Source organism: Onychomys torridus, chromosome 1, assembly GCF_903995425.1.
Source record: "Onychomys torridus chromosome 1, mOncTor1.1, whole genome shotgun sequence".
NCBI lineage: Eukaryota > Metazoa > Chordata > Mammalia > Rodentia > Cricetidae > Onychomys > Onychomys torridus.
This window is the reverse complement of record NC_050443.1, coordinates 76,009,915-76,036,028: the sequence shown is the minus strand read 5'-3', so window position 1 is coordinate 76,036,028 and position 26,114 is coordinate 76,009,915. Positions and strand designations below refer to the sequence as shown.

At 46.1% G+C, this 26,114-nt stretch overlaps 1 protein-coding gene across 5 annotated transcripts in view; it reads right to left on the bottom strand.

Moving 5' to 3' along the window:
• Tenm4 (teneurin transmembrane protein 4) overlaps positions 1–26,114 on the bottom strand; it is a 761,032-nt gene that overhangs the window by 8,835 nt on the left and 726,083 nt on the right. For all 5 annotated transcript variants that reach the window (XM_036186680.1, XM_036186679.1, XM_036186681.1 and 2 more), the window contains 5 exons: positions 23,532–24,409; positions 13,055–13,227; positions 9,900–10,135; positions 5,635–5,931; positions 2,023–3,637 (listed from right to left, as the gene is read on the bottom strand). In XM_036186680.1, the coding sequence (XP_036042573.1) occupies positions 2,023–3,637; positions 5,635–5,931; positions 9,900–10,135; positions 13,055–13,227; positions 23,532–24,409 (3,199 nt within the window). The remainder of the gene's footprint in view (positions 1–2,022; positions 3,638–5,634; positions 5,932–9,899; positions 10,136–13,054; positions 13,228–23,531; positions 24,410–26,114) is intronic.

Here is a 26,114-nt window from a genome sequence, read left to right as displayed (position 1 = left end):
TGTGCAAACCTGCCCCTCACACTGGACCACAGCGTGCATTTCCTCTGATAGTGGGGATTCCTCGAGAGAGGGGGATCATCTTTCTATTCTCAGTGCCTGAGCCTGGGGAGGGCATGGAATGAAGGAAACAGACACAAAAGAGGGGGCTAGTGGATTGAATAACAAGATCACCAGGCTTTCTCAGTACAAATTCTCCTCACAAGGAGCTGGCTGGCTTCATCCAGATCCCATAGAGATCTCTGTGTGACTTGCTGGGTGACTGTAGCAGCCTGAGATGTCTCCATCTGAAGGACCTACAGGACACTTTATTTGCTAGCTGGTTTCAGAGAAATGAAAGCTAATGTTCTCCTTTAAAGCAAAGGTTGAGGGAAAGGGAACCAGCATGAGCTGTGTGAGGCATGAAATGCGGATCTCACATCACCCTTGCCACTAAGCTTCTATTTGTTTCATGAATTATTTGTTTCTTTTTAATCTTCCTTTATTGGCTGCTTATGATGCATATACATATGTATACACACACACACACACACACACACACACACACATACACACACACATTTTAAGACATAGTGTCGTGTATCCTAGGCTAGCCTCAAACTCACTGTGTAGTCAAGGATGACATGGAAATCTCGGTCCTCTACTCTTCCTCCTGAGTGCTCGGATCCAATCTAGTGTTTGGTGCCTGCTAGGAAGCACTCTACCAAATGAACTATATCCTCAGCTCTGGATGGTTTCTTAATCTTCTACTTTATCTCCATGATTGCTGACTTAGTTTTTATATTTTAATTAATTAATTAATTAATTAATTAAAAAATTTTTTTTTGAGACAGGGTTTCTCCATAGCTTTGGAGTCTGTCCTGGAACTTGTTGTGTAAACCAGACTGGCCTCGAACTCACAGAGATGGCACCACCATCACCCAGCTGATTGCTATATTAATGATGTCTATTTGTGCTTGATTCAGTTTTTTTCCTTTGAAACTGGGTCTCCTACAGTTCAGACTGGCCTAGAACTCCTGATCCTCCTGCCTCTACCAGACCCCCAGGTTATCTGCTTTAGTTTTAGGTTTCTAATGGTTGCTCTAGGGTAACATATGAACATTTATCCAACCAGAATAAGGACAGGTATTCTAACTATTTGATTTATTTTGAGACAGGGTCAGGGTCTTACTATAGCTTGGCTGGCCTGGAACTCATTGTGTAGACTAGGCTAGCCTTGACCACACAGAGACCCCTGCCTGTCTCTGCCTCCTGAATGCTGGGATTAAAGGTATGGAACCATCATACCTAGCCTGGTATTTAAACTTTATTGTAAGCCCAGGAAACTAAAATCTGGAACAGTAAAATCATGCGTCATAGTTGAAAAGGTAGGCCCATCCCTTAGTCCTGTCTGTCTCCAAAATTTGTGTTTTCCATTTCGCTATAATAAGTTGAAAAATGGATTTATTTTAGATATACCTTAACTCATATTACTGAGGACACATCGCCAGTTTGATTTCTATGTCAGAAACTTCCAGAGAACATCTCAAGGGCTATTTCTAGTGAGACATCAGGACTTTGTTGGTGGTGGTTTTGTTTTTCAAGATAGGGTTTCTCTGTATAACAATCCTGGCTGCCCTGGAACTCTCTTTGTAGACCAGGCTGGCCCTGAACTCACAGAGATCTGCCTGCCTCTGCCTCCTGAGTGCTGGGATTAAAGGTGTGTGCCACCGCTGCCTAGCTGAGACATTAGGATTTTATGGTGAAGTAATTTAGAAAAGTTATAGGTAGGTATACTAAAGAGCTCTTTTTACTACTGAACTTCTCAGAGCCTTCACAATATATTGAAATTAAGAATGTGGTCCTGTCAACTATGTTTGATGATGGATCCATTATTTCCTGAGTAGTCTCCAAACTAGTTTTTCTTTAAATAGACTTTGGAAAACAGTGCTATTAGGGACAGTCCGTGACTCCCACCACCCCCTACCAGCTTTCTCAAGGAGCAATGGGGGTAGGTCCCGACCTAGGGTGTACCTCAGTCCTCACCTGTCATGAAGCACTTGATGTCCTGAGAGTTGCTGATGGGGTTGTTGTTCTTAAACATGTAGAGATGAAAAGGCACGATGCTGCTACTACTCAGGCGTTTCCAGAGTTCATGGTCTGGGCTCGTCCAGCGTCCGGCCAGCACGTCATAATCCCGTCGGCCCATGTGGACAAGCTTGGTGAGTGGATCATAGAGGCCACCGTGGTAGCCAATGATGATCTGGAAGTTGGGGTTTGTGTCCATGTAGATCTCCCCATAGGCTGTGTACAGGATCTGCTTAATCATCAAGCCAGTTCCACTGAAGACAGCAAGCGGGGTCCCAATGTTGTCACAAGCTATATAAAACTCATCACCACTGCTCAGCTCCATGGCAAAGAGGTGTCCTTGCAGATCGTAGTAGAGGGACGTGATCTCAGAGCTGGAGTGGTTGTAGAGGTGGGTGACCTTGGTGGGGTTGGTCAGGTCTGCATAGAAGAACTGTAGGTGGTGACTGTGGCTGCTCTTGCTGGATACTCGCCGCCCCAGGCCATCATAGCGGTACCTGACACTCCAGCCACTAGCCCGGTTGTAGGCTTTGATGAGCAGGCCAGCTGAATTGTACTCGAAGACATCCCCACCCCGCTGCCTCAGGAAGCCATCCTCGTCCATCTTGTACTGCACATCACCCAGCCTAGTGATGCGGTCACGAAGGTCGTACCGAAGTGGTGTGAGCCGCGCACTGTTCCCAGGGCTCAGCAGGTGTAGGTTCCCATTGAGGTCATAGCTGTAGCGCCAGAGCGGCTTGTCATTGATGGAGACTGTCTGCAGCTGGCCATCAGCATCGTACTCATAGGAGTAGCGGGTGGTGTTGGCATAGGGTCCCACCTTCAGCTCCTTCTTCACTACCCGTCCCATGTTATCATACTGAACAGTCATCCAGTACATGAGTGACCGGAAAATCTCATACTGTACTTCCTTCATCCTGCCATAAGCATCAAAATGTTTGGTGTGGGTCATGACGGCTGTGGTGATGATCTGGTTGATGTCATAGTAGATGACACCAAACTTCCCAAACTGTTCTGTCTTCCCTGACACATCATCATAGCGGTAGAGATCGATGGGCAGTGGGGTCTCGTTGATCACGGCCTGCATGCTGGTCACACGGAAACTGTTGTCATAGTTGTAATCAAAACGGGCGTTGACCATGCCTTCCTCTGTGAAGCGGAAGATCTGACGGTCGATCAGGGGCCCGATCTGACGGTAGCGGATAGTGCAGGTAAAGCCCTCGTTCTGTAGGTTGACGGTCTTCAGCATGCCTGCGGTCTCATCATAGGTGAAGCTCACCTTGGTGGTGTCATACAGAGTCTCGGCCAGCTTTGACAACTTGCCATACTTGTAAATCACCCTGCGGCCAGTGCCCAAGTAGAAGGTGTGCAACAGGTGCCCATCCTCAGTGAAGTCCTGTATGACGGAGGCGTTGCCTTCCGGTGGTTGGTAGATGTTTCTGTAGTAGCCCACTGAGCGAATGGTCTCCAGTGTCTGCCTGGCTACATTGGGCATGGTCACGGAAGAGAGGCGGTCATTCTTGTCAAACTCGAAGATGTACTGCCTCTGGCTATGGAGGTGAAGCACCATGGACTGGAGGGAGACGAAAACCATAGATGAAAGAGGGGGAGAAGGAAACCCAAGTACCCACTTGTCCTGGAACTCGCTCTGCAGACCAGGCTGGCCTCAAACTCAGAGATCTGCCTGCCTCTGTCTCCTGAGTGCTGAGCTTAAAGGTGTGTGTCACCACCTCCCAGCTGGTAGATTTGGTAGCTAGATGTAGGCTTGTGATCTGGTGACTTTCCTAAGACTGAATGTTCACTTTATGCCCCACTTCTGAATCCAGAAGTGGATAAAAGGCTAAGAAAAGTGGTGGTTTTGCATTGCGCCCAAGCAGAGCATTCCAATCTGTGCACCAGGGGTTGTTGGGGAGGTGCTGTGGCTGCACTTTCTCTCAGCCTTTGGCCTTGTAGGGTCCACTCAGGCCACTTGTTTTCCTCTTGTGAGCAAGCAGTCTGTGTGTCTGCTCTTTTGCGCAGTATGGATCAGATCATTTCTGCATGTGATGGGGTGAGAGACTGGGATGCTCTGGTCCAAAGTATTTGTAACAACTTCCCTCCTGCCTTCCCTGACCCAGACTTCTGACCTCAGTCTCTCTATCCAAGCAAGAAGGAACGCTCTACAACACAGCCTGATGGTCTTAAATCCTGGCACCCTTTGCCTGCTAAACAGCTTCCGTGGCTTCCCTGTGCCTGTAGCATAAAGATCATGTTTGAGAAGGGCACGTTAAACTTTCCTCCACCTTTTATGTAGTAGCGAGCCATGGGCCCACCCTGGGGTAGGCAGGCCAGAATGGGAAGGGAGAACCTGTTCTATCATTGCATTCGTTGTATGACACTGGCATGTTTTGTCTTCTCAGGCATGGCTTTGGGATGACTTCCAAGGTCTTTCCTGTAGCCCTGCAATAGAACCTTGCTCTCAGGTATGCTCTAGCACAGGTAGAGACATTTACCATAGGACGAGCAGAGCCTGGGGCCCTGAACAGGTGCCCAGGGCAAGAAACAAAGTGAGAATTCTGGATCCAGAAGTGGGGCATAAAGCAAATATTCTGTCTTAGGAAAGTCACCAGATAACAAGCCTACATCTAGCGATCAAATCTACCAGGTGGCACACGCCTTTAATCTCAGCACTTGGAAGGCAGAGGCAGACAGATCTCTGAGTTTGAGGCCAGCCAGCCTGGTCTACAGAGCAAGTTTCCGACAGCCAGGACTACATAGTGAAACCCTGTCTTGAAAGAAAAACAACAAAAACCAACCTCCCCCGCTAAACAAAACAAAACAAAACAAAACAAAACAAAACAAAACAAAACAAAACAAAAACCTACCAATCTCCCTTCCCCATATAAGACCAACTTCTGAATTTAAATAACTAAAAAAATTATCCAAACATGCTTAGGATTTAGGTCATTTTTGATTTCTAGTTTCTGAGTGAAGTGAATCCTGACCCAAAGTGGAAGGGATTTGCTAGGCCTACACCTGGTATTAGCAGCAAGGGATTAAGTTTGCCTCAGATCTGACCTCCAGGCTTCTGCTTGGATCTCTAGTGTGAAGTTGCCCTCTGTGTGATCATCCTGGGAGTGGGAACCCGTTCTGTATCAGCACCCTCCTGAATCACACTACAGAAGTCCTGCTTCAGAGTCCAGCTAGGATGGGCCTGCTCTTCTCCATCAGCAAGACTTCCATGTTTTCCTGGCCTAGGGACCTCCTGCTTACCACACTAAACCCATTCAGTTACCTCCTGGGACCTCCTTTCCTTTTGGAAAATGGGCACCTCCCCTTTTGGAAACCACAACAGTCAGATTTGTTCCCCTGAGGTCAACAGTTAGGCTTGGCCATGGGGAGCAATGATGAAGCCGGTTTAGTAGTGAATGCCTTCAGTTATTCAGGAGGCCAAGGCAGGAAGGTCAGTTGAGGAGCCCAGGAGGTCAAGTCCACCTTGGGTAGTGTAGTGGCACCCATCTTAAAAAATTAAGCCACAATTACCAGACTTCTATGTATCAAGGCCATTGACGGAGGGAGGCAGACACCTACCTTCTCTAAATATGTGTAGCTCCACACCTTCCCATCTGCAAAGATCCGGGATGTGATGCGCCCTGCCTGATCATATTCCATTCTCTCAGACATGATGCCCCTTTGGATTCCGGCAATGTGACCCCCAGGGGAGTAGGTTACATTAACACCATTCAGCCTGCTGCTAGGTGACCAGAGGCTAGGCCTCCCTGCCTGGTCATACAGGATCCGAAGGGTGAACTTGCGGTGGTCATCATAGATCTTCTCTGTGCGTGTTACACGGTCAAAGTCCAGAGACAAGAGGTTTCGGTTGTGAACCTGGGAAAAAGATAACAAAGTGAGAGACCATGATGTGGACATCGGGGACTTGGCTCTGAGGACCCACAACTGTGTAGGACTCCTGAGAATAGAAGGCACTATGGGTTGTGGGCGTCAAACCTCACTTTACCATCTGTTAGCTCTTTGAGGTTTCCTTATCTGTACAATAAAAAATATATATATACTTCATTGGCCTGTTGTAAAAATAAAGATAGCATGGGTGATGAGCACACAGTATCTCTGGCCTAAGAAGATACATGGTTTTATCATATGATATATCAACGGGACTTAATTAAAAGAAGAAGAGGAGGAAGAGGAGAAGGAGGAGGAGGAGGAGGAGGAGGAGGAGGAGGAAGTCAGATCCTTCTTAGCTCCATCCTAAAAAAAGAACTCCCAAAAGGACCCAGCAAATCAAAACCTGACCCATCTACTCTGTGCCAGATGCTGTGCTGTGTTGGATTCCGAGGTCACGAAGCTCAGGGAAGGGCAGATCTGTGGACCTGACTCTCACTAGTGCAATAGATATTTGATGGTTTTCTGAGCAAGCCCTAGCATACCTGGGGCTCTATACTTGCTACTTTTTGGGTCTCTCCTGCCTCTGTCCACAGTCAAGGCTTCTGGGTCACCTGCTGTCTCCCAAGATATCTCCTCCTGTTTCTCCTCAGAGGTGGCTGGGAGGTAGGAGCATCACATCTCCAGTGGTTTCTCTTGTAGTCTGATTGGAAACAGTCCTAACTCTATAATACTTTGCTTTTGCTCCAGGATCAGGAGCGCCATCTCTATAATCTCCCTGAGGTCTGTCAGGCCACCACCGACTCAGTCTCCTTTTTGAGTCGGAAATACAGACTCCCACATAGGAAGGTGCAAGTTGGAGTCTCTGTGTGTGTATGAGTACAGAGGTATGAGTGGGGATACACAAGGACCTGGAACTTTCTGTTTAGGCTAGGCTGGCTGCCCCGCGAACCCCAGGGGTCTACCCTCTCTGCATTCCCAGAGCTAGGATTACAAACATGTACCACCATGTCTGTTTTTGTGTCCGCCCCCCCCCCCCAAGGGGTTCAGAGGAATAAACTCAGGCTGCCAAGCACCTTACTCATTAGCCATTTCCCCAGCTCTCCTGCTCCATATTTTAATACAGAAATGTGCTCTGGAGCCCCTGGATTTGACCCCTAGGCACAGTCTGTCCCCAAATATTAGTAGGTTCTTCAAAGCTAAGGCTTCTCGCTAGGGGTGGGGAGGGGTGCTGGCCTGACAGGGCACAGGGGCACCTTTGCTGTCTCTTCTACTTGTCATTCAGTAAGTTTGACAAGCAGGAAGACCCAATAGGGAAAGTAGGTAATTAGGTCACATGATGTAAAATGGCATGTGTGGCTTGTGGAAGTCAGAGGTCCTTTGGGGATCTGTATATTTAGTAGAGGGCTTGGGAATAGGCAGGTGCCAGGATTAAGGCTGAATGTCCACTTTGACCATGTGACTAGCTTTTCTGTGTGACTTTGGTCAAGTGCCTTTACTTCTCAGGCACTCAGATTCTTCCTGCGTATATTCTTAGACTCAGGAGTAAATCACCAGGGGACTGCTAGGTGCATAGAAGGCACCAGATAAATGGCTCTAATTATTTCTACTAAATGACAGCACATGATCACGGTCGGTCCTAGAGGAAGGAGAGGTGTGTGTGTCTTCTCCCACTCTCCCATACAAATGTCAAGGCCCCGAAAATAAGGATTTATAATGATGATGCTGAGACTGTTTTAGCTGTGAATGGCCTGGTTATAATAAGCTTGCCTTCCCTAGGGTAATCAAACACAATTGTAGAAGCAAAAACCGTGTGGCAGACAATTCCTGAGAAAAATCAGGGGTGTTTGGAAGCTCAACCCATGTTCTTTGCAGAGAGGGTACAGGAAAAGAGGGGGCCACATTGCTAACAATGGCGAGCACCTTTGAAAAGCACCTTTTGGGAGATCCTTTTGTACCCCCAGTGTCGGTGCCACCTAGATAGCTTCCCCTGGCCCCAAGGACCCTAGTGAAGGAGGGGATCTACACCTTAGTGACAAAATTAATAAAACTGAGCCGAGCAGTTCACTGGGGGAAGCACCTTGTTTCCTGTGTTCGGCAGTGGCGGCAATGGGATTATTTTACATCTTTCTTTATTAAAAAAAAATTCCCAGCTGTATAAAAAATGAACTCCATTATGGGGAGGCACACCCGGCTAACATTCTCATTCCGCACACTGCCACTCTGGGTGGCCATTTATTTTGGGAGGAAGCAGAGATGCGACCACCCGACTAGAATATCATCTATCTCCGGCTGGGAGAGGGACCAATTAAAGCCTGGGAAACTTCTGGTCGTGTTCACACGATAGAGAGAAACTCCTAATAGCACTAATCACTGCCCTTTACTGAGCACCTGGGATCTGCAGCCCTGGGCTAGGTGCTTTGAATACATCATCTCCTGCATCTGCAGAGGAAGTTTAGGCCCAGAGGAGCTGCTGCAGGCTACACGAGGCCCAGCGGGAATCCAACCTAGGTCAAACTTCCTATTTGGCACACTGCCTCAGATGTGCATTTGAAGGGCTCTTGAGAATGCAGATGAGGGTTTAGTGAGACCACAGATGGTGGCAGGGAACAAAGACAGCTAGGCTTTCCACAGGAACTTGTAGGAGGCAGGTTTCCACATTAGCTAGCTAGCTACCGAGTTCTTGGCTGTTGAGGGTGCAAAGGAAGCCTGGTTTGGGGTGCTGTAGGTTCTGCTATTGGATAAGTTTCTTAACTGTTGTGCTTCTAATGTGGATCTATTACCCAGGATTTACAACCATCTAGTTTTATGAGTCTGAAACAACCACTTATCTTCTGGACTTTGCTCCATGTAGAAGATGGGAACCTGTATAAACTTTCTTGGTTGCAAGGCAGGGATTCGAGGGGCCACTGTTGCTCTGAGGATTTGTGTGGTTCACTTCAGCTTAGCAGCTGTCCACTGAGCACCTGTGTTCTATGAGGTACTGGGCAGAAAGCCAGGCTCAGGTCACCAGTTGTCCCCCTGTGTGGCCCTTGCCTTCTGCTTTGTAGTGTGCATTGCTGGGCAATCCGCTGGGTAAATACTCAATCACTGAACTGAAGCTCCAGGTCGCCTTAACCCTGGTTTCCTCTTTGTTTCCATGCTTTACCACCCCTGTTAGGCAAGTGCTCATCCATATCCTTGGAGTTCCTGCTTTAATGCCCTTTAACCGACTCTTTGCTTTTTGAAACTGGGGGAGAGGAAAGGCTCCTGGGCAGTGAGTGCTAGGCCAAAGTTTCACTCTACAGAAACATGGGGGTAGGGGTGGGGAGGAGCAGACAAGGTGCTCAGGGCTCCACATCCTGACAAATGCTCCAAAATACCAGACCTCAACCCTCAACACCAGGAATTCCTCCCTCAAAAGTGACAGCTATGGTAAGGTCATCCTGATGGGCAGGGTCTTGGTACAGAGGCAGGATGGCCTTGAACTTGTGATCTTCCTGCTACCATACTCAGTCATTTTGATCAAATTTTTCTAAAACTTGGGGACATATTAGCAATGACAGCAACACCACAATAATAAGGACACCAGCAGCAGAGGTTACTGATCCCTGATGTGTGCCAAGCTCTGTGTGAGACACTGTGCATGCCACTGCTAATCCCTGAAACAGCACGTAAAATGGGCTTTATCTTCCAGTGACTGAAACTGGGGCTCTAAGATGACTGACATGCCCAAGGTCAGTCATGGAATTAAAAAAAGTTGGAAACTCAGCCCAGACTCAACCCCAAAGCCAGCTGTGTTCCTGGAAGTCAAAACTGAAAAGGAAGTTCCACAGCCTTTTGTTACATGTGGTTCATGGTCTCAGGTCTCCCTTTGGCAGATGGGGAAACTGAGGTTTCAGGGAGAGTTTGAAAAACGGAATCTGGGTGTCTTAATACATCCCCCACCAGATTAGTGCTTGCCAGATCCTGCTTACCCGCAGACGGCGCCCGAACACTGTGACCTGACCGCGGGCCTGCTCCTTGCGCTGGCGCCATTCCACCAGGTTGAGGCCATTGTCGATGGGTAGTGTGACGTTCCTCTTGCCCACAGTGGGGTTGACAGTGCCAGCCAGCAGGTGGGGCTCTGTCTGCAGAGCCACTTCCATGCCATTGGCTAGCAGCAGGCGCAGGGAGCCATCGGCCCCGATGTAGTAGCTGTTCCGGACTTGGTCTGAAGGAGAGGAGAGCAAAGATGCTTAAGAGGAGGAAGATGGAGGCTGGGATGGGGGTCTCAATGTGTCCCCCCAACTACAGAAGCGATACATTGCCACTGAAGAAAACTAGGAAGATACAGAGACTATGCATGAGCCCACTACTCAAAACCACTGGAAATATTTTGTATGTTTGTAGAATTTATAATATTTCCTAATGCATTTACAGAGTCAAATAGTTACTATGGAGTTTTTCATCAGCTGATGCATCATATCATGCCATTAAATATTTTAAATAATTATTTAAAATAATAACTACGGTCTTCCATTATATGGCAATACAATTGATTTCACAGCACCAAATAGATATTTAATTTGTTTCAGGTTTTTTAGCTACAAATAACACTGTAAGAAAATGTATTGTCAACATTACTAAGTGAAAGAAGTTATACACAAATGGTCATATATCTTTCTAGTTGGTAAGTGTTCAAAATATGATAGTTAGCATTATTATTATTGTATCTGCGCAGTGAGTATTTGGTGGATTAAATTAGGTGTGTCCCAGGCTATGTAAAACCATAAAAATATAGTGCTGGGAATTAGAGAGGGATGGATCTGTGGTTAAGACATTTGCCGCTCTGGCAGAGGACCTGTGCTTGATTCCTAGCCCCCATCTGTAACTCACAACCATCTGTAACTGTAGTTCCAGGGGATCTATCTGATCTCCTCTTTTCGCTTCCAGGGGCACCAGACATGAATGTGGTACACATTTATAACTGCAGGCAAAATTCTCATTCACATAAAACAAAATAAATATATCTTTCTAAAAAGATGTAGTTTTCACAGGAAACGCTCATGGAATCTTCCCCACCAGAATGACATCAAATTAGCCCTCTCCTTTGCCTCCCCACTCCTCTTTCCACACTTTATCGCTCACAGGGATTCTGAAATCTGCCTCAGTGTTGCTACGTGTCATTCACTGACAATCTGTATTTTGCTTCCATTCGGAGAATGGAAAAGCCTGTGTCAATTTATCTCCTAAGGCTTCTCCTTGCTGAATGCACATGTGTCTATTACTGTTGACTTTGGATGGGCCAGCATGGGGGGAGGTCCGTCTCTCACGATCCTAGTTAATGTGGGCTGTGACTGCCCAAGGCTGCTACTCATTAGCAGCTTCTTTTCATTATTTCTCCGGTTCAGACCTGAGCTGGAACTGAAAGAGCTTCTTACGAAGACTCTCCTGAGATGGCTGCCAGGCTGAGCACCCGAGCCCGGGACTCGGAACAGATGGGCAACTTGCAGGTGTACCAGGCAGAAAATAGATGCTGTGTCCTTGTTTTCTAGGATTACGATCCGATGGTTCTGGAATTGGGGTGTGTCTTACAATCTAGGCATGTACACCGAACATTGTGCTTTTATTCCCCTCCACCTGAAAAGCTGTGGTTAAACGGTGGTACATTTTAAAACTGGGAAATGTGGCACTTTCGAATTTTAAAAAGTTGCCCAAACATAAAAATTTATCAAAGCAGGCTTAGCATTATAAAGTGGGCAGATGCAACAATTCTTGAGGGAAGAAGCCAGGCTGACGGTCCCACATCTTAACAGTCATTGGCTTTGCTGTCCTAGTTTGGGCAGAGTTCTCAACAGATGGGGTCTGGCAACTTCTCTTGGCAATAATCCTGCCATAGCATAAACCCAGGGTGTGTCCCAACTCCTTGTTAAAGAAAGAAATTCCTCTCTTTCTTTAATAACTTCCATTTTTCATCCAGCTTTTTGAAAGATAAAAACTATGTTTGGGAACAAAAGCAGTAATGCAAACAGAGGAACATTTGTTTCCTTGTGGTAAATTCAAGCGCTTACTAATTAATGAGTTAATCCAGCAAGTATTTTCTGAGCAATACTCTGCTTGGCTCATGCTGGTAACTTTACAAATGCTGTCTACAATATGTCTAGGCAACTCTGTGAGGCAGATCTTATAATGTAGCCCCATTTCTAAGATTTAGAAAAAAACAAAACAAAACAAAAAACCAAAAAACAGGCTCAGGGAAGAAGAGTTGACTCTGTCCAGTGCACAGCAGGCACAGGTCCACTCAGGGACTCCACACTACCCAACACCTCTTCACCATGCTCTCTTCCCTGGAGAAGAAGCATAAGGGCTGTGGTATGAGAAGCAGGACAGAGAGAGAGAGAGAGAGAGAGAGAGAGAGAGAGAGAGAGAGAGAGAGAGAGAGAGAGAGAGAACACGCTAGAACTGGACCTTGAGTGCCCAGTGCAAAGCTTTGGGAGTGCCTCAAGCATAGCCAGGGCTTTCTTAAGTGATGCTGGCTTTACTTTTATGTTCATTAAATCCAACAAAGCTTCAGGTACTAGCTCGGGGTCACCACTTCCCATGGGAATAATCTAGACAGGGGATACACAGCAAGATTTTCTCACTGTCATTTACCTGAAGCTAAAATCCCAATCCATACCTGGGATTATCTGATAGGTGCTTGGAAGGGTCTCTTCCCTTATTGTGGAGTTCTAGCAGAGGCACAAACCTCTCCTGGGCTCCTGGAAGGATTTCTCCATGCTACGATTAGCTGTAATTACTCGAATCCTTTGTCTCCCTTGCACCAATGTGAGAGGAAAGGTTTTTAATCTGGGAGCCATTACCACAGCAGAGAAGGAGGTCACCTGGATTAACAGCTAATGGATTCTCTCCCCTTTGTTCTGAGGATAATCGGACAGGACAATGAAAAATCACTCCCTAGCTTCTGGGAGACATTTTACAGGTTTCTGCCTGGTGTGTTTTGCAAATGAGGTGGCAGTACAGAGAAGAACCAAGAGGGAGTCTTTCTTGGTCTTGGACAGCTACTATAGTAGTTTATACCCCTGGTCATCTTCCTCCAAAAGGGTCTTCACCTATAGGTCTCAAAGGCCCCAGGCCCTGGCCGACTTACCTTGCAACAGAGTGTAGAAGGCACCCGAGGCAGACAGGTTGGTGGTTATGGTGACATCATCCTTGCTGGAGGTCTCTACCTGCACGTGTACTGAGCTGTCTGTATCACTTCGGAAACTGCTCACCTGGCCAGTTGGAAAGGTCACATTTGTCAGGCGACCAAAGCTGTCATACCTAGAAACCAAAGTGGGTGGCACTTAGTGACAGGTGTTTGATGGTGCATGTCATGGTTAGCTTCAGCTGTCAAACTGACACAGAGTCACCCCGGAAGAGGAAACCTCCATGAAAGAATTGCCTTGATCAGACTGGCCTGTGATCATGTCTATGGGAGCATTTTCTTAATTGCTATTGAGGTAGGAGGGCCTCTGTGGGTGGTGTCATTCCCTAGGCATTAGCTGCATAAGAAGGCTAGCTGTGCTACCCAGAGGGATCCAGCTAGTAAGAAGCATTCCTCAATGGTCTCTGCTTGAGTTCCCACCTCCAGGTTTCTGTCCTGACTTCCTTCAGTGATAGACTGTGATGTGGATGTGTAAACCAATCAAACCTATTCCTCTTCCAAGTGAGTTTTGATCCTTGTTGCTGTGATCACAAAGCAGAACAGTGAGACTGCTGGGCTTGGGCTGTGGCTTTGCACTCTCAGCCTTTTCTTTCCAGTCAGATCTACTCCCCAGTCTCCAACTTCTCCATGTCCAGGGTTTGATATAGTTTCCTAGATGCAACTTTCCCTGCTGATATCTAGCAGGAAAATGGATCACTTATCTGAATCTTTGTTTCTTAGTCCATATGGCAGGAAAGATATTCTTGCCATGCCTGCAGCCCAGCATGGAAAGGGCATTGCTTTCCTCTAGAATGTTTTGGAAGACTGGTGTACAAGTCGGTTCCCTCTTGGGACTATGAGTGCTCCATGTCAAGACAGCTCTGTGGAGTCAGAACACCAGACTGAGAGTCTGGACTCACACCACCTGGATTCTGTCACCTGCTACCATGGTGATCCAGGGGTGCTGATTCCCACTTCATCCCTGCTTCAGCATCATTTGGGACACACATCAAGAAAACAGTGAGAAATGAACAAATAAATGGACGCAGAAGTGGGCATGGGGAGAAAGAGACCATGGTTCATTCATACACTGCCTTCTGCAGGACTTGGCAGACCTGGGCACACAGTAGGTGCACAATAAACTGCTGAAAGCACAAATCTAGAGGCAACCACTCTCATTAAATGATACTTTAGCAATCTCTCCAGGCTTCTCCCCCGGGGGTTCGTCTCCAAACAGAAAGAGGCTTTGTATCAAGGCAGACAATTGTAATTATTATGGAAGGTGTCTTGTACTGCATAATTAAATCGAGCCAGAGGAAGATACAATGAAAAGGCCCCGTGCCTTCAAGATCTGGTTTTCATTTTACATGCGACAGCCCAAACCCAGTAATTTCCACTCTTCACATATTCCATTAGAAGGACTGAATGTCTTAATTAAATGAACATCAAATGGAACAGCTAATTTATAAATTTTTGTCTCCTATTCATTAATTTCAGTATCTCCCAGAGCTTGAGAAATGCCGATGGATTGTCCAGCCTCTTGATCAATACCTGTGATTATCCCATCAGCCACTGCTCCTTTCCCTCTGTGGGGAGACCTGGAGCCTCTCATCCATCCTCCGGGCCCTGGGCCCTCTGCCCTTTGGACTGTCTTTGCAGAATCCCCACAGACCTGCTGAAAGCTCCTGCAGCAGAGTAGAGGGATCAGCGAAAGACAGTTCTCGGAGTAATTTAGGTGCCAGGTGCCTGCTTTGAGCCCTGGGTCTGTTTGGGTGATGTTGGGACATTGTCTTAATTTCTGCTACAAAAACTCCCAAAGCACTGACGTGTCTTCTTCCAAACCAGAAGAGATGGCATAGCCTGGGCGGGGGGTCCCATCTCTATCCTCGACAGAGGTGAACCTGGAGGACAACACTCAGCTCTGTTCCCTCCTAACCTTTAGGCCTCTCCACCACCAGTGGTAATGCAGTCAGGCTCATGGCATAACCTTGGCAGCTACACTTCCTCCTCCATGAGGGAGAAAAATACACAGTGAGGACCAAAAAAGGTGGATGCAAACTTCTCACCAGGGCCTTCAGTATCCTAGGAGACTGTGCTCAGTAGAATGTCGGCTCTTAAAGTGAGGGATTTGACTGGTCATGGCTGAATGCCTAGAATTCAGAGTGCTAATAATGTGAATGAGGGTTGGCTGTGCAACCTGAATACTTCTTGTTTCTATTTCTGCCTTTGCATAGAAAATTGCTCTTCTGAAATACATTAGATTCACGATGCTTCTGTCCCAAACAAGTGTTATGCTGGGGTGCTGTTCCTTTCGTAGAGATTGAGTCCTTCCTTTTCATACTGACACAGCTAGTTCCTTTCATACTGTGTTTCAGTTCAAGTACCCTAACTTCACAGTGAGGTCGTCCTTGACTGTATCTAAAACAGATCCCCCCATCTCTACCACATTATAGTTCTGTATTGTATGTGTATTCACTATCTTATTTACCTGCCTCCTCATATTGGAATGTAAGATTCACTAGGGCAAGGACTTTTTCAGTTTTCTCAATGTTTAGAAGAGACTGAGCATGAAGGTACTGCTCTGTGATGTTCACTGACTGAATAAGAGAATGCTAGCTGTTTTTGTTGTTGTTTTTTGGTCTGACTGAAAACAAACATGTATTTTAGATCTCCTTCTATATGAATAAAGAAGAGCTTACTAATGTTCAGAGTGCTTTTCAGGTATCAAGCATTATGTTTATTAGCATCTTTCAGGGTAGGGATTATTACTGTCACTTTATAAGCGGCAATGATGGAGGTCAGCGAGGATGATCAACTTTCCTAAAATGACACAGCTCATAGATTGATACATATTCAAAATCAGGTCAGCTTGACCGTAAAGATTGTAGTTTTTGATCAGACTTTCCATAAAAACGATGCTGTTTCAGATAAAGAAAAAAACCTTTGTGTTCATCTTTGCTTTAAAGGGGAAAAAAAATCCTGTTTGGAAATCTCAAGTGGGTCAAGAAGACTGACAGTTTTCAAGATGTTCTGCTTGGCTCCGGCTGCAGCTCACTGTGCTGCAGAGCCAGGTCTCCATTGGAAAGGGGGAGGTAAAGATGGCCAGATGATTGGCTTGCCTCCATATCTTTCCACTGACTTTTTTTCACACCAGTTTTCCAAAGCATCTTTACAGCACAGTGAAAGAAAACACATAAAAGATTCATGGAGCTGCCGTGAACTTGGCTTTCAGAAGAGGACCGCTAAAGGGTACCTTCACATACGCTGCAAGGCTTTCTTCACACTGCATACTTCATTGCTAGCCACTCGCTATGTGCAGCAAGTGAGGAAAATGCCAGATTGCCTCTGTGATACACAACTTTTGCTGCTCTTGACTTTTCGGTTGGATAACAAAGATGTGATTTTTAAGATGTACATCTGTAATTATTCTAAATACCAATGTCACCAGCAAAAGATCTGGTCACTGTGTCGTTTGTAAATAATCAGAGTTCAAAGCCAGCTATATTGGTAGTTCTCTTGGCCTCGGGCCACTGTAATGGATGACATTACCATCACTGGGCATTCCTAAGACCAGGCCGAGCCAGAGTACTTTCTGGATTTTGCAGTCATGACTTGTACTGAGTATTTACTGCAAAATTGAGTCCCAACAATGAATTCTAGCATCCAGGATTACCAAAGATCTGTAAGATCTGCAGACCTTATCATAAGCTCATTGGCCTTGTTCCAAGGCCAGGTGTCTTGCAGGAGAGCACTAAGGCGTCACATCCAGCAGGGATAGGATCCTGGCTCTCCCTCTTACATGGACCATGCCACGGAGCCAGTCAGTGTCTATGCGGGCTGTGCTGCTTCCTCCTAGAGCTATCCCTTGCTATTCTTTGTTTTCTGAGAGGCTGGCACACTGGGCACCTCTGCTGGTTCCCTTCACTGGGGTCAAGTCAGTGGTAGGCACTGGAAAGGGGTGAGATCAGGACGTGGTTTCCTTCAGTTTCTCCCTTAGTCCTTTCACAGATGCATCAACGGCAGCTTCTTCTAGGTGGTGTCTTTTCCCATGGCTTCACCTCCAGGACCTTGTCCTGAAGGCTGGTAATGGCTGTTTATTCTTCTTAGTGCCTGTAGGTCTCAGCACCTTTTTGTGATCCCTTGTCCTTACCTGTCCCTTTAGATGCCTTCATCAAATGCCATTTTTAGAATCATGTCTCAGAGGACAGATACTTGTTTTTCTTTTTCTTTTTGCACTTCTGTCTTTTAGTTTGAATGGGTTCTGGTGAGAATTTGCTGTTGTTCTTATCATTGTTTTTCTTCTTATAAAATATGCCATCCCTCCTTTGGGCTGTTTTCAGAAGATTCCCCTTTTTAAACAATTTCATAGTTTGAATGTGATATACTTAGAGGTTTCTGCCTGTGTAAATATGTGTGTGTGTGTGCATAATTTGCCTGGTACTCTGAGCATTTTTGGACTGTGGCCCACTATTAATTATGGATATTTCTTGGTCACTATTTGCTCAAGTATTTCTTCTGTCTGTTTTCTCTTTTCTAGACTTCTATGACATGTACAATTGGCCATGTGATATTCTCCCATAGCTCTCAAATGCCCCGCTCTGTGGTTTATCTTTTCTTCTTTGTGTGTTAGTCTGGGCAATTTCTATTGACCCGACTTCTTTCCTTAGCTGTGTCATGCCGTCATCAAGAGCTGTGGGCCCATCAAAGGCATTCTTTATCTCTGTGGCCGTGTTTCTCATTTTTAGTGTTTCCATTTGATTCTTTTTCTCCCACATCTCTGCTGAAATCGTCCATCTGATCTTGCCCCGCTGCCTACCTTTTCCATTAGAGCTGTTAATATAATTACAGTTGTTTTAAATGCCCTGAAAGGGATTTTCAACATCTGTGTCATACCTGAATGTGGGTCTGATGATTACGCTTTTTGCTTTTTCTTGTCTTTTTTGCAGGGTCGGTTGGAAAACGTGACATCTTGTGTAGTATAGTAAAAACTGCGGTGAATTTCCTCCTGTGAGGTCATTCGTGAGTGTGTGTGAGGTCATGGCTTTAGGATTAGGGCTGGCTTTGAAACTCACTGTTTCTACGGTTAGCCTGGGTGCATCACAGGCATTACGTTCACCTAGCAAAAATTTGATTGAGAAACTGCTTTGCCAGAGCTGTTTTTATTGACTTTTTTTTCCTCTGCCTCCAAGTCACTCCCCCTTCAGCTTTGGGTTCTCCCTAGGACTGTCTTCGAGGGCTGTCTCCTTCTCTGTGCTGGCCCCTTCCTTACCCTTTTCTCTGCTGTGTTCTGTCTCTCGCTTTTGCTTGAGATCTCAGGCAGTTGTGGGTGGTAGGGGAGCATTCTCCATTGCTCTCACAGGGCTTCAGGGCAGGTGCCCATGGGTGCTTGAGCTGTTTCCTGCTCGTGGCCCTTCTTAGGTAGCAGCCCTGGGCTGGAGACCCAGCCCTACTCTTCTCTCAACAGCTGCTATTATGTCCTCTTCCTCTCTGTTTCTCATTGAGCTGAAATGGATTTTCACCAGTGTCTAAGGAGGAGGCACAGTGCCATTTTCCTTTGCTCCTTAGGGGAGACTGGGTGACAAAGGTGTGGGTGGAGTGGGCAGGTGCTGTGATCCCCGTCAGCAGCTGCCATGCCCCTCTCTCATGCCAATCGTGAGCGACACTTCCTAAGTTCTTCTCTGCGTGTGTGCGTGCATGTAGAAATCCCCATTGTAGTTTGTAGGGGTAGGGTGGATCGTGAAGAGTGCATGGACTCCCCCCATCAATTTCTGTAGCTCTGGTGTTTGGCTGTGTCTACCCAGGCAAGCTGGAGCTTAAATGTTGTCCTTTCTGTAGGTTGAGTTCTTGGATTTGGGCCAGTTGCTCACCCTGTGACCGCAGAGAAAGGCATTGAGGGAAACTCATGAATTTGTCTCCTGTTGGTCTTTTTTATTGAAAAGTTGGGAAGGATGCTCTTTTAGCTCTCATATCTCTCAAGCCCAGACCGAAAGCCAAGTGTTCTATTTGAACTGTGTGAACTGAATCCTATGCCCTGCCAGGTGCACTGATAACGCTGGAGCCAGGATCTGAATCTAGTCTTCCCACTGCAGCGTGTATCTCTTCTTAGCTTCCTTCCTTCCTGGATCTACCTTTCATTCATGAAATATTTACTAAGCACCTATGCGGTGGAAAAGCCCTAAACTTGAAGTGGAAGTAAGTTTAAAGAATTAGTAAGGGACTCACCCATTTAACGCGAGTGTGATCCTAAGAGGTGTTGTCATGGGGCACTATGGGAGGGTAGAGCCACCTCCCCTTATGGAGCATGCGGAAGTTTGTGGCTCACTCCCACCCAGGAAGTCAATTTTGGAACTAGCCTCATTCTGTCCACTTCCTTTCTTGCTTGCTTTTCTTTTTTGAGACAGAGTCCCACTATGTGGCACAGGTTGGCCTGGAACTCACTATGTGTGTAGCCCAGACTGCCTCAGCTTCATGAATACTGGGATTACAGGTGTGTACCACCACATCTGGCTTTCTCAAAGACATTTTTTTGGCATTAAGTTCTGTGTGAATAGGAGCTGAGTCTGAAAGCAATGGTACTCCCCCTGCCCCCCCCCCCCCACCAGAGCCAAAGACTGCATTGCCATCTTCTGGAAGGGTTTTCCCAGACATGGGGCCCGAGTAACCTTGACTTTCCACAACAGGAGACTCTAAGACAAGTCTCTCTAAAGTATATGCTGTTCATATTAGATGTCTGATTTAATCTGTTAAGAGGATTGATAAAACCAACTTAAAACTTGTTTTAGTGACAGCCCACACCACAGGCATGTATATTGGGTTTGGATCCACTAAGCTGCCACATGATGCTAAAGGGAGACACTATCCTTCAGCAAATAGTTCATTAGCAAAACTCTGTTTTATTCATTTAGGCTAAAATATGCTGTAATGATTTCTAGGTAGTTTTTATCAGTTATTAAGTAATTTCACTTTCAGAATTTATGTATGTATGTATGTATGCATGTGTATTGTATGCATGTCTGTATGTAGTTTTAGACAGAGACTCAGAAAGAGATGTACAAAGGCAGACAGAAGACAGACAGACAGATACAAACAGAGGTGTGGGGAGCTTAGAGAGAATGGGACAGAGGCCAAGAGGGAGAGACAGAGAGAAACAATCAGAAGCAGACAGAGATGGACACTTAGAAGGAAGGGCAGCAGAGGACAGGTACAAGAGAAGGGGGCAGAAACCTAGAGAATGAGAAAGCAGCAGCTCAGAAGAACATAGAGCCCCAAAGAAACAGGGGGACAGACTCACCCAGAGAAAGGGGGCGGGGCAGGGATTCAGAGAGACAGAGAATGGAGACCCAGAGTGAAAGCAAGGCAGAGACAGAGACAGGGGATTATCAAGTCTTTCGATCCCCAGCAATAACTCTGTGTGGTGCGGGGCTCCGGTGTGAGCCCCCCGAGGCTGCCCTTGGTTCTGTGGGTCCAGTCTGGTGAGAGCTGGTGTCTCACACCGTCACTTTGTTTCCAATCTGAGCTGGAGCACTTTGCTGGGGCCCACAGTGCACCCCATTTTCTAGCCCATTTTGGATAACCTCAGGACCTGACTATTTTCCTGGCTCATACCTCGAACTCTCAGACTTGACATTTGATTCTACTCGTCCTGCCTGACTTCTGGTTCCCGCCTCCATTAAAATGATTTTCTCTGTTGCTTCCCTCGCCTGCCTTGCACGCTGCTCCTGTACTTACTGGCACTGGCACAGTGCTGCTGCAAACAGCAACAGCAGATGTCACTGAACCTCCTGTATTTTATCTCATCCATAGTCCATGCTTCAGACTACTCCTAGAAACACTGCTTTAATCCCCGCCACGCAGGTAAGTCAGGAAGCACCTAGGGAGCTGGGCCAGTATAGCAGGAGGAGCAGGGACTATGCTCTGCTTTATACCTACCGCGCGACTGGAAGCTACTAAGTGCTTTCTCTGGGCCTTAGTGTGTTCATGGGTAAAAAGGATATATTGATGATACTTCTTTCTGACTGGGGAGACCCTTGTCAATGCGTTTCTGTGTCAGGTCCAGGGGCTTGCAAACCCTGGGTGCTATATAGATATGGGGAGAAGAGAGTGGTGCATAGTAAGATCTATCTAAAAGTGAGTTTCCCTTTAATGGTTAGCATGCTCCTTTCCACTTTGAGTTTAGTGTCAGTGATCTGGTGTTCCTCCTCTGCTCTGATATAAAGTGGATTTGAAAAGTTTTAAACATTATTTAAAATACAACTGTAAGTTTCTTTTTCCTAAAACATCAACTAATGGGTGCTGAGGGGATAGCTAAATTGGTCAAGGGCTCGCCTTACAAATATGAAGACCTGAGTTTGGAATCCAGAGTCCACATAAAAATGCTGGGCCTGGTAGTGAACACTTGTAATCCCAGCACTGGGGAGGTGGAGAACATCAGATCGTGAAGGCTGCTTGGCCAGCTGTCTAGTTTAATTTCTGAGTCTCAGACCAATGACAGACCTTGTCTTAAAAGTGGGTGGATGACATTCCTGAGGATGACTGAGGTTGTTCTCTGGCCTCCCTACATGTATGCTCATACAAACACATCCAAGTACTCACAGGATCTCACACACCCACATAATCATTAAACCGCTGTCACCTGAGGCTGTGATTTCCACAGGGAAGGAGAAGGTGGGCTTTCTTTCGGGTGAGGGTGTAGTAAAGGATTTTAGTTTTCAGGGGTGGTGGGTGTGATAGTAGAAGTGGTGTGTTCGTATTCAGTTTGGGATCTGAGGGAGTGACCTTAGGAACTAACTGCGTGAACAGATTTGCTCTGACAAAGAAACCCCTGTATTGGCTAAATAATGTATAAGGAGTTTCTACCAGGCAGTAGGGGGAATTGAATTATTTAGTGTATTTCCATTTCAATGAGTTAATCAAGATAATTGCTATTTTCCTGGATCTTTGTCTTTTCTTTGCAATTAAAAAGGCCCCTGTTTGGAGAAAGGAATTTAGCTCGTGAACTTTGTACATAGGGTTATGACATTTTTCTTTTAGTGTAAATTATATTTAAAAATCAATTATAACCCCCCACCATTGGATCCACTATAGTGTTCTCACTATATTACAGCCTGCAAATGAGTCTCTCTCGGCTTCGGTTTTCGTAAAAGAGAAAATATTACCTGTCACCCCTACTGCTGTGAGGATTAGCTCAAAGGCTCGGTTTCTAGCACATAGCTGATGTTCAACAAGCCTAAGTCCTCTGCCAGCTCCTGCGGACTGTCTAATACTGACATCTTCAGCAGGCTCAGCTGTCTCAAACATGACAAAGAAGAGAAACTTAAAAAAAAAACACCTCATATCGAAAAAGAGATGTTACAAGACCCATTCATTAAAACGGCACTTGCGTCTTCTATCTATGTGTGAGAGGAATGCCTTGCCTAGGATTGTAATGCACTGAGCGTCTCTGGCCGCTCTGCTTTGAGATGCCTCTCTCGTACCAAGAGTAGGAAGCAGTTACTTGAAGTGAGCACTCTGTTACCCCTGAACATGGAGAGCGCAACCATAGCATGCAGTGAGGAGGAGGCAGCCACACCACACCCACTGGACACAGAAGCCCATAAACAAGTAGTTCAAAATCTCTTAGTTCATTTAGGAGTGAAGGATTCTGTGCCCCCACTTCTGGAAGTTATTTCTGTAGCACAGCAGGATGTACAACTGTTTCCATTCCTTATTGAACTTGACTTATTAAAAAAAGGCCAGGTAATGTTTATGCGTTTGAGAAGGGAGAATATAATGGATGCCATAAGTTTGTCCAAAATTTAAAAAATGCAACTTCAGTTATGTAGAAAATTCATCCATGTGGAGTATTCCTTCTATTATCACCTCTCTGTTTATTTTTTACTTTATTATTATTATTATTATTATTATTATTATTATTATTTTGTTTTTTTGAGACAGTGTTTCTCTGTGTAGCTTTGCTCCTTTCCTAGATCTCACTCTGTAGACCAGGCTGGCCTCGAACTCACAAAGATCCACCTGCCTCTGCCTCCCGAGTGCTGGGATTAAAGGCATGCGCTACCACTACCCGGCTCACCTCTCTGTTTATATGAAGTTATTAACACTTTAGTTACTTTTGGTCCGCATCATGTTCCCATGGTAATGTGAGTGGGTGTCTACTGTATCCATTTTAAGGTGTGAAAAGTGAGACCTAGAGAGATTAAGCCCATGGTAGAGCTGGGATTGAAGCCCACATCTATGAGTCCAAAGCTTATGCTTTTCCCACTATAACATTTCCATTTTAGGATAAATCATTCAGAACACGAACATGCATAACCTACCACTGGTAATAGTTTTCAGCCCCAATCCTGAATTAAAATGGAATACATGAAAAATTACACTCTATAAATTCATTCATTTTCAATCTTACAATGCATCTCATAAAACACAACCATATCTTGATACTTACTCATAAAACGTTGTCCACCCATTTTCATTGCTTTTGGTTGCCAGGAGGCCAGAGTTGCCATGGTATGTCATCATAGCCAGCTCGTGTCCTTGTGTGGTCACACTTCTGAGTGCACTGTTGGTGCCCATAGTTACCCAGTATACCTGGCCATCTGGGACTACCAGCCAGAGGGGCATCCCGGTAGAATCTCGGCGGACGTTCACCATGTTGCCATTGTTGTCCGTGATGTGTGTGATGTCGCCGTCCCCGGTGTAAGTAAAGTTGTACAGGTAGTCTCCTGTGGGCAGGCTCTGAGTGTACAGATGCTTGCCACTGGTGTCAAAAAGGTACAGCTCCTGGTCGATAGGGGAGGACAGCTCATACATGTTCTGGGTATTGAGGAAAGGCTTGTTCTTACGGATGAATCGAATTCGGATGTTTCCAAGGTCAGCCACATAGAGCTCCCCATCAGCACACACAGCCAAAGAGGATGGGGTATTCAGCTTTGCGTCCTTGGCGTAACCATCGTCTCCAGAGAAACAATCACAGTTGGCATCGTTTTTACAGTCACAGCCACTGGGGGCACCAGCGACCAGGGAGATCTCACCACTTGTAGTGACCTGCCTGATGCGGTTAACCTTTTTCTCATCGGTCTCGGCGATATACAGGACTCCGTTGTGCGAAACAGCCAAAGCAGTGGCTGACTCCAGGGTTGCGTGGATGGCCACCTTGCTCAGCAGGAAGTGATCGATGCCAGGAACCTGGCAGTGCATAGGCCTCCCAGCGACAATGCGTACCTGGTGGTTTTCGGAGATTTGCAGGACCACATTGTTGTCGAGGACATAGAGGGAATTATCCATTGGGTTGATGGCTAAGTCTGTGGGCCACTCCAGGCGAACCTGGCAATGGAGACATGGACACTCAAATGATGCCAGGATGTCCACTACTAGTCACCCCCAAATTCCCAACGACCCACTACTGTGTCCAAAGGGCCTTCATATACAGTTTGGCCCAGCCTAACAGAAACTGAAGAAGGGGACCACAGCCTCCAGAAGCAGTAGTTGAGATGGAGACTTTGGAGTCAGACAGGCTTAGGTTCTGAACCTAGACCCATCACTTACAACCCTGGGCAGGTGACTGGGCTTTTCTGAGCTTCAAAATTCATACTAGGAAAACAGGGGTGACAGATGTACCCCTGGACATGTGCTCAAACTTGGATGATGGATACAGAAGTGGAGGGAGAGGAAGGTGGAGGCTGGAGCCTGACAGAGGAGTTGATCGGAGGATTTAAAAAGATCTTCATGAAATGCTGACCTGACTCAGGCGTGAAGAGGATTAACACAAAGTTGGGTTTGGGGGCTGTAAAGTCAAAGAACCCATGCCCCTGTCTGACACATGGTTCTGTATTAGTGTTTTTCAATTTTGCTTCCATATTCTCATGTCAATGGAGATTGTAAAAAAACGTTCTGAGTAATCAGAAAAGCCAAGGCCTTGGTGTGATTGGTCTGCTCCCTTGGGCTGTTTAAAAGTAACTTCGTGGGTGATTGTTTCTTGGGTTGGGGACCACACCTGGGTTCTTCTCTTACAGGGATATAATCAGACTAGCAGTGTGCTGGCCTCCCCTTGGAGCTGGTCAGAAATGCACAATGGCAAGCTTGTCCCAAAGCTACTGAATCTGTACAGACCCCTCGGGTGACTGAGTTCACACTGGAGCTCAGCAAACCTGATTTATGTGGGGGTCTCTAGGACTTCACAGAGCAGGTCCTCCTAGATGTGATTAATGATACTTGTGGTAGGACTTAGGCTCAGAGCCTGGAGCCTCACACCGAGTCTCTCTTAAGCCACACTGGGAAAGTGGCGGGAATCATGGTGAGGATTCAAGGGGATCTTAGTGGGCGGCAGTTATCAGGGTCTCAGGTGAGCGATGCTTGACTCTAAGGTTTGTTGGATGTATCACACTAAGAAGGGCTGGCACTAAGAGAAGACCTTGGCCAGTCACGTCCCCAAGAGGCTCAGGCACACTGCATACAGTCTGGAAATGCCGACCATGCTTCTTGCGGTTGGCTTTCCAGCTCTACCTGAAGAGCTATAACCTTGACATTCCTGGGCTTCCTACAGACACTTGACACTGGGGTTTACTCAGACAATATGATTAATGGAATTAGAAAGTTTCTTTTTTAGGAATTTGCTCTTGCATGCTAGGGTCTATAGTGTTTTTTGATCACATCCATTTTAATAATGGCAACAAAACAACAAACCCCCAAACCAAACAGAGCCACCTCAGATGCCCAACAACCAAGAATTGGCTAAATAATTATATTTACTTTACTTGTAAACTAGAATATTGAGAACAATCTTTTAACATGATGCTCTAGGCCAGTGGTTCTCAACCCTTCTAATGCTGTGACCCTGTAATACAATTCCTCATGTTGTAGTGAACCCTAACCATACAATTATTTTATTGCTACTTCATAACTGTTATTTTGCTACTGTTTTAAATTGTAATGTAAATATCTCACATGCAGGATATTTGATATGTGACCCTAAATGGGTCATGACCCACAGGTTGAAAGCACTCCCCTAGGTGGATATGTAATGATGTGG